Source organism: Myiozetetes cayanensis, unplaced genomic scaffold (assembly GCF_022539395.1).
Source record: "Myiozetetes cayanensis isolate MyiCay16 unplaced genomic scaffold, myiCay2020 scf34, whole genome shotgun sequence".
Classification (NCBI taxonomy): domain Eukaryota; kingdom Metazoa; phylum Chordata; class Aves; order Passeriformes; family Tyrannidae; genus Myiozetetes; species Myiozetetes cayanensis.
The window spans coordinates 382,276-396,149 of NW_026087566.1; the positions used below are offsets into that span (position 1 = coordinate 382,276).

The window sequence follows — 13,874 nt, forward strand, 5'->3', positions numbered from 1 at the left end:
TTAATGTTAGGAAGAAATTTCCCTGAGGGTGGGGATGCCCTGGCACAGGGTGCCCAGAGAAGCTCTCAGCTATTTGGGATGTGGGATCTCAGCTCTGGGAGGTAGGATGTCAGCTCTCGGGGATGTGGGATCTGTCACCACTTCCACTCGAGGTGACAAAGAATAAATGAAGTCAGGGTGGACAGGAGAGCTCCCTGTGTAAGCACTGACTGACTCACAAGAAAAGCAGTCCCAGAACACTTAAACCGTTTTTATTCTGAATTACCAACAAGAACCTTGGCAGAAATTGACAGAATTTTAAAAGAATCCCGATTTTGCACATTCCAGTCAACATCTATTATTCTAGAGTGGTAGGACACAGATGGTGAAAATCCAGTCTTTAGAGGAAAATGTGTCTCTTGGCAGACAAACACCACGTCTGGCTGCTCAGCTGTGTTCCACATTTAGATCCAACTTTGCACTTTAGGAAGACACTGCTTGATCTGAACAACTGCAATGGCCTAAACAGGTATTTTCAGTGATTTAAACCATTCCACCCTCCTCCCTCCCCCGCCTCCAACGCAGAACAGGCCCCTGAAAGCTCTCAAACACGTTAGAAACTCACAAAACTCTGCTGGAAACCAGGCAAGCACCTCAGTGTCCCCTGACACTTGCCCTTTGGAGTTGTGTGCACTGCAGGGAGCAAGAGAGGATTCCCCATTATGGGAATCACCTCACACACAGGAGACAGCTGAGGCCTGAAGTGCCAAAGGCTGAAGGTGAGCTCAGGATGCTCTCCAGGCAGTCTCTGTAAGTGAAAACATGGTTTAAAACACAACCCTACCTTTCCATGCTCTGAGTGGACAAACTCCAACTCCAACAAGATAAAAACAAAGATCATGGGCAGAAAAACTATTTGTCACTTTGGCTGCTCCAGATGATTTTAATTAGTGGGAAGTGTCCAGAGCCTGGAGAAACCCTCAGCACTGACTTTCTGCTCTCCAGGCTGGAACAGGCCCTCAGACACGACCCCATGAGCCCCAGCAGTTCAGAGCTCCCTGCAGGGAGTCTGTGCAGCTCCCCAGCAAACCACAACTCCTCCCAAACAGCCAGCAGAAGGTCCACAGAAATCCCTGCAGGCACCACAAACTGCCTGGGTTTGAGCAGGAAAGGTTTCTTGAGTCCCTGTAAATTTATCAGTCTATTTATTTGATAACAGTAACCAAAGTCACCAACTGAAGGTAAATTGCTTGGGGAAAACAAGGCAACCAAGGACATCTGGCAACATGCCCGAATGTTGCAAGAAACATGTTATGCAGCAAAAGCCAAGCGTAGAGAATCCTGCCACCAGGTCCAGAGCAGGTCTGTCATCCACAGGAGCTCTCCTGTCCCAGATAGGGAGGCACTTCCTGCTGGAAAAACACCTTCCAGAGGGGTGAGATGTTAAAACTCCGAATTCTGGAAAGGACAAGATGCGTTTTTGGCATGAGATGGTGAAAGACACGACAATTTCCCCCACTCCCCCAAGGGTCGGTGGCACTGCAGTGTGCTGTGGCAGATTCAGCCCAGCCCTGAGGTGACTGCAGAGTCCCTGCCTGAGCAGGAGCTGTGCCTGCAGCTGCTCCCAGAGGGAATCAGGACAATCACTCCCCAAAGTATCTCTGAGCTGCTGCTTTGCTGCTACTGGCAAGTCCTAGTCTGTGATTTCAGCATGGGACTCTTCCACCCAGGGAGCTCCTTCCCAGGTGGAATTTGAGAGCTTTTCCCTCCCACAGTGCTTGGTTTAAGCAGCCCCAGCTCTGGCTTAGCTGGGCCTGGCAGTGAGCAGAGCACAGAGCAAGGAAAGTTTGGTTTAGGTCAGGGGGAGGGTGCAGGGTGAGAGGGGATGATGGAGGTGGTGGGGAGGGGCTTGTTTAGACAGAGCCAACCTGGCAAGGGAGTGGTGCTGCCTTAACTTGGACCACGGGAATGGAGGGCTGGGAAGGACAGGGGAGAGAGGACACACAGAGGGTGACCCGAGCAGCAGATTCCCTCAGAAGCTGCTCTAGGGAGGCAGGTGCTCAATACAACCCCTCCTGCCCAGAGCCACAAAGCAGCAGAGCCGGCAGGAGCTGCCCCAGCTCTGGAGGGGACAGGGTCAGTACTCACAGCCCTGCAGGACACGCTGTACGGGAGGGTCTCGGGAGGCCTCATCCGCGAGGGCAGCGAGTGGCTCTGGTCCCTCACGGGGCTGCAATCGAGACACTCGGGGTTACTCCTCACAAATGCCCTGGGGCACATCTCTGCAGCTCCCCACAGCACTCAAAGGTTTCCCAAAAAGTCCCAGAGGTGGAAGCAGACGGTGCTGCTGTGAGTCCTGAGGGAAGGGGAGGCCAGCAGGGGTGAGCCCACACGGAACCCGGAGCTGCCACGGGCAGGACGTGGCTGGACCTTAAAGGAACCCACTGTCAGATGGACCTTGAGAGAGCTCTGCTGGTGCCACCACATCCCACAGCCAGCACACTGGGGGAACAGTGACACCAGCTCCTCCCAGCTGGGCACTGAGCTCTGAGCTCCCCCAGCCCAAACTGGGATCACACTTTGCAAGGGGCGGGAGGGGAGGATTCTGCAAACACAGGGCCCAGCACCAGCACACCTGGCCAGGCCCCAGGAGCTCCCAAGGACTCCCAGGGACCTTCCTCCCCTGCACACTGGCCAGACATCCCTCAGTCCCTGCACACAGGGCAGGAAGAGCCCCCTGCCACAGGCACACAGGAACAGTGTCTGCGCTTCTCTGGGACAGACCAGGAGAAAGCAGGTCCCACTGACCCAGCAGCCCAGGAACACTGGCTGTCCAGCATCCCTCCAACCAGGCTTGTACAGCAGCAAAGGCAGCTCCTCCCAGGGTTGGGAGGAGCCTGCAAATGTTCCCCTATACAGACACGGGTTTGTTTGCAATCAAACTTGCATTCCCTACCTGTTTATGGCAGAGTTGGGCACACCCCAAACAAAAGCAGAGGTAGAAATCTCTGACACCTCTGTGAAGGGAAACAGATGTTGTGGCTCAGAACCAAGAAACCCCAGCAACCACCCCCAGATCATCAGTTTAAACAGCTTCCCACTGCCAGAGGGCAGGGCTGGATTGGGAATCGGGAGGAAATCCTGGGAGGGTGGGCAGGCCCTGGCACAGGTTGCCCAGAGAAGCTGTGGCTGCCCCTGGATCCCTGGAAGTGTCCAAGGCCAGGTTGGATGGGGCTTGGAGCACCCTGAGCTGGTGGAAGGTGTCCCTGCCCGTGGCAGGGGTGTGGGAATGGATGATCTTCAAGGTCCCTTCCAACCCAAACCATTGTGGGATTCTGTGATCAGGAATCTCTGTCACATTTCTACGAGTTCCAGAGGGAGCACAAGCTGATCTGTGATGGATGTGTTTGCTGCCATTTCACTGAGGAACTCAAAGTTATCGTGTTCCCACAGCCATCACTGCACACACGGTACAAAAGCTTATACAGGAGGAGAGGATGCTTGGAAATCATTCCCAAGGCAGCACCTTGGAGTGTTCTCCATAGCAAGACAAGCCTGCTGTGGGGGAGAGATCCATGTTTTTAGGAATGGGCATAACCAAGGTGTCCTACAAGGGAGACCTGAGTGAGAGCATCCCCAGCCTCCCCGTGGAGGAGGCAGCAGGTCCTCACCTGTTTCCCAGTCTTCATCACAGGGAGGTGCCTGCCACGTGCTCCCATCCTTCACCTGCTCCTCTGGGGGCTCACAGTACCCACTCACTTGGGGAAGAGAGAAAACACAGTGACCTGCAGCCCTTAAACCCCCTGAAGCTCTGGCTCGAGCTGTGAAACCCCTCCTGGCTGCAGAGGAAGCTCTGCCCAACACAAACAGGCTGGGGACAGGCAGGGACCGAGCTGAAATCCAGCAACTCTGAGTTTGCCTTTCTCAAGGAACAAGAGAAGACTCTGCTCCCTGGGGCTCTGAGCAGGAATGCTGGAGTGAGGGGAAAAGCTGCTGCCATGGATGCAGCCATCACTGCTGGCCTCAGTGCAGCTCTGCAGGGGATATCAACCTGCTGTCTGCTCCCCAGTGTGGCAGGAGTTACAGGGAGGGCAGCTCTGGAGGATGAAAGGCCCATCCTTGTGGTCATTAAAGCATCCCAGCTCCTGCCAGAGGCACCTCCTGCATGGTTTTTGGTAAAACCTTTCCATTCAACAAGGCTGGTAACGAAATATGTGCCAGGCCTACCCAGAGCACCTCAAGAAACCACCTGAGAAAGCCAAGCCAAGGAGATGAACTTTGTCCAGGGTCGCTGTGTCACACAGCACTACAGACAACAGCCTGAATCCCACGGTTTGGACATTCCACAGTCCAAGGAGCCTCAGTCCCCGGGGGTGAGCAGACCCCTGGGAGCAGGGAGGGGGTTCTCTCACCTACATCTTGCTCCATGAGGGCTTGGTCGTTGCACTTCATGATGTGGTCGCTGAGGTCGCCCCGAGGCACCAAGTGCCGGGCGTTGAACGGGCACGTGGCCAATTTCTTTGCAATTTCTGGGTTGCTCTGCACAAGGGGAAAAAAAAAACCAAACTCATCTGCCACATCACCTGTAAGTTCACTGGGATATTTGTGGTGTTGCTTTAAGAAAAGATAAGCCTAAACAAGAAAGGGCAATGTCAGGCAGGCCCTAAAAGCCCCGGGATTGTTTTTCCAAACACAATTCACTGAGCCACCTCTGAGTGATGTGGAACAGACCCTCAGTCAACTCCCTCCAGTTTCCTGGTGACAGGGGCTGCAAAGGGTTTACAGCACAAATTTTAAAACCATCAGGGAGAGACATTAGGCAAAGGTAACCCAGTCAGATGGATTTTAAATAAGCAGGCACAAAGGCAGAGAAACTCCCTAAACCTTTCAGAACAGCCAAGGAGTTGGCAGCTGCCACCTGGATTCCCATTCAACAACTTTATCCCAAGCACCAGTTCCAGTGGCAGAGCTCAGCTGTCACTACAGTAAATTATCTCCTCCAAGTGATAGATGTTTTCCTGGGAAAAACAGGCTGGGAGAGCCCAAACCATTCCATGACTGCAGGGTTCTAAACACAGTTCAAGCAGAAGTACTCAGACACCAAGCTGTGTGTGCTTGGTGATCACTGTCTCACCTCATCCTCCTAACCAGGAAACTTGTCCAAACTCATTATTCATTATTTTTAAGGCTCTAGTTCCACCAAAGTGATTTAATTGCATTGTTACCAGGACACACAGCCTACAACTGCACCTTAACTGGAAGGCACAGCACTGTGTTAAAAACACACTGGCAAACTTCAAAAGGGACAATCAGGTTTCCAAAGGTCTCAGGAAAAACCCAAAGCTCAGGAAGGTTTAAAGAAACCCAACCCACGAGGACAACAGAGAAGGAATGCATCCTGTGAAATGATTTGTATTCAAATTCCAGATAAAGGACAGAGAGGGGAATAAAACCTCTCCCAGATGTGCTGAGCCCGGGGTGTGCAGATTGTGCCAGGTGCCCACGAAAGAGTTATCAGCAAAACAAAACTCCCCAGCCCTGCTGTGCAGCTGCACTCCCAGCACTGCAAGGATGAACTGCAACCTCCCAGATCTGCTCTGAGGAGCCAAGAGGGGTGCACAGAACTGTGACTGAGCCCTCCCTCACTGGTCTTGTGTCAATTAACAGGTGCCTGAAGCTGTTACTGAACAAATCACAAAGTTCTGTGAAATAAAGACCAGCCAAGGCTGCTGATCAGGAACTGCAGCAGGAATGAGAGCCCACAGGGCACGTCTGCAGGCCCAGAATCCCCCAGCCCAGCTCACCTCCTTACACTTCACCAGGTGGTAGGGGAAGCGGCAGGCTCGGATCTGGTGCTGTTTGACAAAGGGGCACTGGATCAGCCTCTCTGGGTCCAGCAGATCTGATGGCACAGAACAGAGGGGGGAAAAAAGCACCTGGTTACACAGACAGGAATCACTGACACAGGGAAGGGGGGAAAACCCCACCCCACCACACCACATCAGGGCTGAGAGAGTCAAACCAGTTGCTCTTAGTTTGAAAACACTCGTTAAGGCAGGCACCTGGTTTGCATAATCAAATTAATTAAATGGGGAGTTTTCATGACTGGAACATCGGTCAAAACACAGGAGACTCAGTAGCACTGAGTGTAGCAGCTCTTTCAGTGCCCTTATTAGGTGGGAAATACCCCAAGTCCAAGGGAGAGCCTGGAGCACTTTTCCAGCTCTCCTAGAGGAGGATCAGTGGGATCACAACACACCCACCAGCACCTTCAGGAGCTGAACCAAATTTTTTTTCTATCAACAGCTCATTTTGCTGGAGGAGGAACAGAAGGCAACTGAGTTTCATTTCAGAGGAAGCCCAACATGGTGCAGGTGACTCGGAATGAAGTTGTTAATATGTCCTGTAATAATTTAGGAGCTGAGGAGTTACTAAACCAGCAGAACAACTGAAGAATCGAGGCACTGAACAGTGAGGCAGTGTGACTCCACAAATACTTTTCTGTCTATAAAAGATATTAAAATGCAACTATTAATAAAACCTCACACTTTCCATATTCTCAGTGAGGAGGAGGCAGCCAGAAGGAGTCCCCATTACTGCCTGGGGGTCTGTCTGTGGGGCACAACACCAGGGAGCCAGACCAGCCTGCTCCATTCTTTCTGGTCTGCCATTCCTCTTGCTCAGGCTTTTAGGACATTTAGGTTTTAATTATGCAGGAGACAAAACAGCTCTAAGTTTCCATGTGGTGCCTCTGAGCACCTCACCTGCGTCAGCCCCTTCAGCTCCTCAGGGCAGCTGAAAACCAAACTGCCTTTGCCCTGGCCCAGCTGCCCCTGGAAGAGCAGCCACAGGTGGCTTTGTCACCGAAAAATAAAATAAAAGCGAAAAATAAAACTCTCTAACACTGCAATTTCAGTATTAGAAAGCAGGTGTTTATTTTGGCACGGGGTGCTCTGGGGGGGGGATGCTCCTCCTAACACACCGTTTTATGTCTATGGAACTAACACATATTAATCAGAACGCACAGGTACGTGCTAAACGCTCCCGAGCATTCTTTTACATATTTAAATCACTCTGGGAACTTATTTACATTAGAGTAGAGGTCTTTGGGGAACATCCCGTTCCTCAAGTTATCCTTTTCTGCTCCCGAGCCTCCCAAGCACAGCTTCTTCTCCTTGGATATATTCCAGCTGTGTGTCCCGGCCAAGAAACACCGTCTTATCAGCCTTGCTCGAGCCACAGCCTTTGTTCCCACGGCTAAAACAGCCGCTTGTGCACGTTAACCACCGGTATATACACATCTGATATCAGATATACATTATTTATCGCCGATAAGCAATCACAGGATCGAGCACTGCCTGTTAAAGGAATCCACAAGACTAAGTCGGGCACGGTCTTTATTCCCGAGGCTAAAATATCAGTGATAGATGTATGATATCAGATACGTATCACTGATAATCAGGGGATTAGGTACTGTTAAAGTTACAGGAATCCTCAAGACTTAGCACTGTTTGTCACGGGTTGTTCCTCTGAACCGGCTCCACGTCAGACCCGACCGAGCGCGCTGCGAGTGAAGCGAACACCGAGCCCTCAGCACATAAACCCAAAGCCCAGACAGCACCAGAAGCGGCCCGGGCAGGTGAGCAGACACGATTTACACGCGGCCGAGGCGAGCAGAGGCAGCGCAGCGATGCCCCGGGCAGGGGGGTCCGGTCCCCGTCCCCCCGCATGGGGACACATCCACGGCAACCCCCGAGCCGCCCGGGCCGGCAGCGGCGCTGGGACCGCCCGGAGCCGACCGGCTGCCCCCCTCCTGCCGGCCAGCACCGAGGGACTCAGTCCCGGCCCGGCTCGGGCACTGGAGCGGGTCACATCCGGCCCGAGGGAGTCAGTCCCGGCCCGGCTCGGGCACTGGAGCGGGTCACATCCGGCCCGAGGGAGTCAGTCCCGGCCCGGCTCGGGCACTGGAGCGGGTCACACCCGGCCCGAGGGAGTCAATCCCGTCCCGGCTCGGGCACTGGAGCGGGTCACACCCGGCCCGAGGGAGTCAATCCCGGCCCGGCTCGGGCACTGGAGCGGGTCACACCCGGCCCGAGGGGGCACCGCCCGCGCCCTCACGGCCCTGCCCGCAGCGCGCTGCCCCACCCCGGGCAGACCCCGAGGCTCACCCACGTCCTCCTCCAGCTCCATGGCGAGACTGCGTGTGGGCTCCTGTCCTGGCTGTGAGTTCCTGGCGCTGCTGCTGCTGCTGATTCTGTGGCCGCGGCTCCGCCCGCCCTGCCCGCCCCTTCCCGCCAGGCCGCGGTTGCCGGGGCGACGCCGCCATGAGGGCCGGGCCGGGCCGGGCAGTGCGGGTTCTGCGGGCTCTGCGGCCCCGAGGGGCGGGTTCGGAGGGGAACCGGCACATTCGCGGTGCTGCTGCTGTCGGGAACAAATCCAGCCCTCCGGCGCTCCCTTTGGAGTGTTAGTGAGCCGGGCACTGCTTCATTCTGGCCGGAGATAGGTGGTGAATCATCCCAGCCACGTGGATCCCTTTCGAGGCTTTTCAGGTGTTTAAACATTTTAGCAAACAAATTAACATTCACTGGTCCTAAGTTGCAACAATTCTCCTAATTTAGTTAGTACTCTATCCTTTCTTGCCTCATTTGGTCCGCATTCCTCGGTCATTCCTCCTTAGGCAGAGTCTCCAGCTCTCAGGGTTTAATGTCTTTGTTAATCCCCTCTGTGCCTTCTGGTCACTCCAATGCGTCTTTGAAGGACCATAAATTTAACACGCCAAGATGTTCAATCCTCAGCTCCCTCAAGCTTCGTTTATTGAAGCTTATCAGTGCTAGTTCAGAGAAACTCAGAGCTTTGGTGATTTAAAGATGAAACTCAGATATACATTATTTATCACTGATAAACAATCACAGGATTGAGCACTGTCTGATAGAGGAATTCACAACCCTTTTGTAAGTTTAAAAAACCCAAAAAAACCCCAAACCAGATAACTGCTACCATTAATTAAAATTTTAGGAAAATGATATGCTTTCCAACACAACTGTCCGCTCAGCACTGCCACTGTAACCCCTAAAGCACAACACCCAGACAACACTTGAACACCTCCAGGAATGGAGACCCCACCACCCTAATATAAGCCTGACCACCTGCACAGTGAGAACATGTTTTTTCTAATACCTAACGTGAATCTGCCCTGTCTCAGCTCAAGGCCATTTCCCGTGGTCCTCTCACTTGCAGGCACGGTAGAAGAGACTGACCCCAGCTCACTACAGTGTTCCATCAGGGAGCTGTAGAGAGCAAATGACATAGTTCTGTTATTAATTACTATTCTATCTTTTATTGCTTAATGATTTCCTCATATTTGTGCTTTTGGGTCAATGAGTTTCTCGGGTAGGTGGTTGGGATCTGCCCCTGCCAGAATTACCCTTTACCCAGCTAATTTCAGCACAGTTACTGAGTTGGCTTTATTTGTTTCTTCCTTATCTTGGGAGTTCTGCCAAATTTCTGTGGCATGTAAATCCTGCATTCTTCGTGCCCACTATCAGTGGTATCTCCTTCTTCCCAAGCTTTGTTAACCTCCCCCTAAAGTCTGGGATCGCTGAAGCGTGTCCAGCCCTAAACCTTAACGAGGCAATTCTAATAACATATAATTTATTTTTCTAACACCTGGACATCACTTGGAGCTTGTTGGTTCCCCTCTGTTTCTTGGATTAAATCTCCCATCGTGTTGATTAGGCTCAAAAGTATTACAAAGATCAAACACTACAGAACATCCTTTCTTAAGAAAATTTTACACGTCCCACATTTTGCAACAACAACAACACGCTGATGGTTTGTTTGGGTGCTCAGCCGTGTTTATCCCATGTCTGGGGCTGCTTTTGTTCCCATGTCTGGGGCTGTTTTTGCTCCCGGGTGCTCCAGAAGCTGAAGCAGGAGATCAGGAGGGTTCACCCCTCTGCAGAGGCTGCAGCTCTGTGAGATCAGAGCAGCTCCTGCCTGCACGGGCAAGAGGAAACACCTCAACAAGGTGTTGGAAAGCCAAACCCCAAAACTGGAGCAAGAGAACACGTGAGGGGCAGGTGCACATGCCATGAGGTCACCATTTCCTGGGGGTTTCTTCGTTCTGGGTGCCTCTGGGGGGGCACCAGCTTGAGCTGACCTGCTGTTGTACCGCTCTGTTGAAGTATTTATTTTTATAAATCTGGTGCCTGAGACTCTGCTTTGGGACACCAAGGGTTGAACTCGTGATTCTGCCTCTGCTTCATGGAATCACAGGATTGCTAAGGTGGGAAAACCACCTGTGAGGCCGTTGGGTCCAACCAATCCCCAGCACTGCCAAGGGCAGCACTGACCCGTGTGTCCCCACGTGCCACATCCACATGTTCTTTGAACACTTCCAGGCATGGTGACTCCAGCACTGCTCTGGCCAGTCTGCTGCTGTGTCTGATCACCCTTTCAGTGAAGAATTTTTCCCTAATATCCAACCTGAACCTCCTCTGGCACAACTTAGGGCCATTTTCACTCACCCTGTCCCTTGTTCCCTGGGAATAGAGCCTGACTCCCATCCCCTGGATCTCCCCTCCTGTCAGGGGGCAGCTGCTCCTCACCAGATTTGGGCTCTAGTTATTTCTTCTCTCCTCCATGGCCATCACACACTCACAGCCCAGCTCTCCTCAAGGCAATGGTCCTTTCTTGGCCCTGACTTCAAATGAGGAGTCTTGTGGATGTGAGCAAAAGGCACGGACCTTCAATCCCCTGTTTTCCTGTAGGGGAAGAAGATACACTGGAAGGTTTCCCACTGTTTTAGTGAGGAGTTACAAGCCAAGATTTTCCTGGCTGTAGCCAGAAATTTGTGTTAATTCCAGCAGATAACTGAAGACTTACCAGTGCTCTCCGATAGTAACACGAACAGAAACAGCTTAAATTACAAAAGATAGTGTGTTTATAGAATCATAACTGTTCATCAGGAGAGCAGTGTAGGCTGTTGAGTGGAAATATTAACAGCAGACATTTTCAAGCACAGTGATGCCTCATAGCTTGTTGGTCTTTTTTTAATTTTTGTAGGTTTTAGAAGTAGTTGTGTAGTGAATGCAGATTTTAATGGAGCTGTATTATATCCCTTTCCCTGTAGCATAATGTTTACACATCCCCAACTCTGTTACCTCATTCCATATCAATTCCTCTGAATTCCATTAGCCTGTTTAGTCTTCTTTTCAAGGTAGAATTGCAGAAAAACACCCTAAGGCTGGACCTGGAGATATCACACAGACACAGTTCCTTCAAGCCCAGAACTCTGGAGGAACTCCAAGGACTGTACGTGCTGTGAAGAAGATGAAGATGAGGAAGATGGGGTCCCAAAGACCCCAAACCCAATTCCTGAAGGGGTTTGGGGGGGGGGCAGAACCAGGGATGGACAAGCCTGGGATTGGATGGACCTTATTATAAAATCATAGAATGCCTGTCTAGGGGGGGCACACGTGGTGTGTTTTCCTCTAGGCCTAAGGACTCATGAAAGGACCAGCTCTCTTTATCTTATCTCCCACACTAAATTGGCCTGGAGGCTTTTTCTCTGTGGTCTCTTAAGATATCAACAGAGCAGCTTGCCTTTTCATGTCCTGCCTGCAAAAATACTGTTTCCAGGAGCCTGAGAGGGACTAAATCTGCCAAAAGATTGTGTCTCTCTCCACACATGATCCTGTAGTGGTGTTTTTCTCATCTGCACTAATGCAGGTCATAAACCAACTCTGACCATGGGTTTAGATGCAGGAATAACCCCTTTTTATCCCCACTTCCAGAAAGTTCCCCAGTCAGGCAACGATTGACATAACTCCTGCAAAACTCCCCTGAGCACAGCAATACACCTTGCCTTGCCCTCTCCTTTCTTCTTTCCACCCTTGACCTTCACCCCTTCTTTTTTCTTGAGGAAAAGATGAGCAGAAGGGCAGCCAGCTCCTCGCTGCTGGGTCTTGCTGGGGCTTGTGTGTCCTGACAAGCCATGGAGTGCTGAATCCCACGTGCTGCTCTCCAGCCATGGGGACAGTGAAAAGACTCTCCCAAATTCGGGGGCATGAGTTGTTGGGAATTCAAGAGGCTTCATGCAAGGAAGCTGAGCCAGGTTTGTGTGGCTATGGCTGATCTGCCCCCACAGCCCACCCTGCCCCCAGCAGGAAGAGCTCTGCAGGGGGAGGATGTGTTTAAATTGCTGCAGTTCTCCAGCAGGAGACATTTTCCTGACTCACACCTGAGCTTTTCCTTGCAAGGGGCTGGAAGATGTGAGTGGAGAAAGTCGGCCGTGTCTCTGCTACAAAGCCAGCAGCTGATCAGGGCTCTGCAGGAGGTTCCTGCATCTTCATGCTCAGGAATGTCCTGATGCAGCTCAGCAGGTCCCCTTCCTCAGCTAGACCCTCTGTGCAGCCTTTCCTGCTGGGGACAGCATGATTTGGGAGCTTCCAGACTCCCCTTAAAGAATGAGTGGCCACTACCCCCTGCTTCTCTCCTTTTCCTCAGTGTCTCCAGAAAGTTTCCACAGGAGAACCACAGCAGAGATGGAAGTAGGAGGATGAGGTACTCTGAGCCTATTCAGAGAATCAAAAGATCACGGAATGGCCTGGGTTGTAAGGAACCTTAAATTAGATCATCTGGTTCCACCCCCTGCCACGGGCAGGGACACCTTCCACCAGCCCAGGTTGCTCCAAGCCCCATCCAACCTGGCCTTGGACACTTCCAGAGATCCAGGGGCAGCCACAGCTTCTCTGGGCAACCTGTGCCAGGGCCTGCCCACCCTCACAGGGAGGAATTTACCCCTAATATCCCATCTAACCCTGCCCTCTGTCAGGAGGAAGCCATTTCCCCTTGTCCTGTCAATTCAGGCCTTTGTAAATAGTCACTCTTCATCTTTCTTGTAGGCTCCTTTCGTTCTCACTCCTGCTCTGGGAACATTTTATGCCTGATCCTTTCTCCACATGCTGGCACAGCAGCATCCAGAGCAAGAGGAATCCACTTTCGTCCCCTCCTTGAGACCCTGTGGGGTTGCTGCTCTTCCAGGGCCTTCCACAGCCCAAGTTTTTCAACCAGTCCTGGCAGCAGCCCCACACCTGCTCCATACACAGTCCACTGAGGTCAAGAGGACATTTATGGGCAGAGGATCAACAGAGCTGGGAGCAACAGGAGGACTCATGGACACCTTCCTCACCTGCAGCTGACAGTGGCTGAAAGGGGCTCACTGCACCTCCCACCCTTCCTCTGGGAATAATGAAGGTTCTCCATGTGCCCTGTGCTCCCCAAACCTCCCAGAGAAGCACCCTCCCTCCTGACCACGATGTGTGTCTGCTGTGTCCACAGAGACAAGGACCACGCACAGAGAGCTACCAATTCCTGCACAGACATCCCCAAAATACCCTCCCAGAACAGCCCTGGTCAACACTGCTCTGCTTGGGTATCCTGGGAGAACGTCTGCAGGGGAAAGGATGACACAGAGGCGTGGGCTGGGATGCAACAGAACTTTAATGAGTCAAAAGAGATAAAGGGGTCAATCCAATCTGGGAACCCAGAGCAGGGAGAACCAGAGGTAGATGAGGAGTTGTGCCCCATGGATCTGGCAGAGATCCAACCAGCTGTCAACCTGCCTGATCCAGACAGGGAATAGGCCCAGCAGGTCCTCCCCAGGCTGGTTCTGTGGGGCTGAGAGCCCACGGGAGCACAAGGGAACAAGGACACAGAGTATGGCAGAGGGCAGAGGCAGGGCTGGGCCGTGCTTGCCCAGAGCCCAGGCTGGCCCCGTCCTTTTGCAGGGGCTGCTGGGCTGGCTCAGCCCCTCTGGAAGCAGCAAGATGATGCTCCACCATCAGTGAAAAACCATCTTGGGAGTCCTTGAGGGCCTTCCCCAGGGCCATGGG

The 13,874-nt window shown here is 52.4% G+C and overlaps 1 protein-coding gene across 2 annotated transcripts; it reads right to left on the reverse strand.

Annotated features, from left to right (window-relative positions):
- Positions 1-235: 235 nt before the first annotated feature.
- LOC126646325 (gametocyte-specific factor 1-like) lies at positions 236-8,282 on the reverse strand. Of its 2 annotated transcripts, XM_050327566.1 has the most exons (7): positions 8,148-8,282; positions 5,784-5,881; positions 4,392-4,518; positions 3,651-3,737; positions 2,936-2,996; positions 2,128-2,209; positions 236-1,437 (listed from the first exon to the last, which is right to left on the reverse strand). In XM_050327566.1, the coding sequence occupies exons 1-7, from the start codon at positions 8,167-8,169 to the stop codon at positions 1,423-1,425; spliced, it is 492 nt and encodes a 163-aa protein (XP_050183523.1). In that variant the 5' UTR covers positions 8,170-8,282; the 3' UTR covers positions 236-1,422. The 2 variants fall into 2 exon arrangements, with proteins under 2 accessions (XP_050183523.1, XP_050183524.1); XM_050327567.1 differs by lacking the exon at positions 2,128-2,209.
- Positions 8,283-13,874: the final 5,592 nt, after the last annotated feature.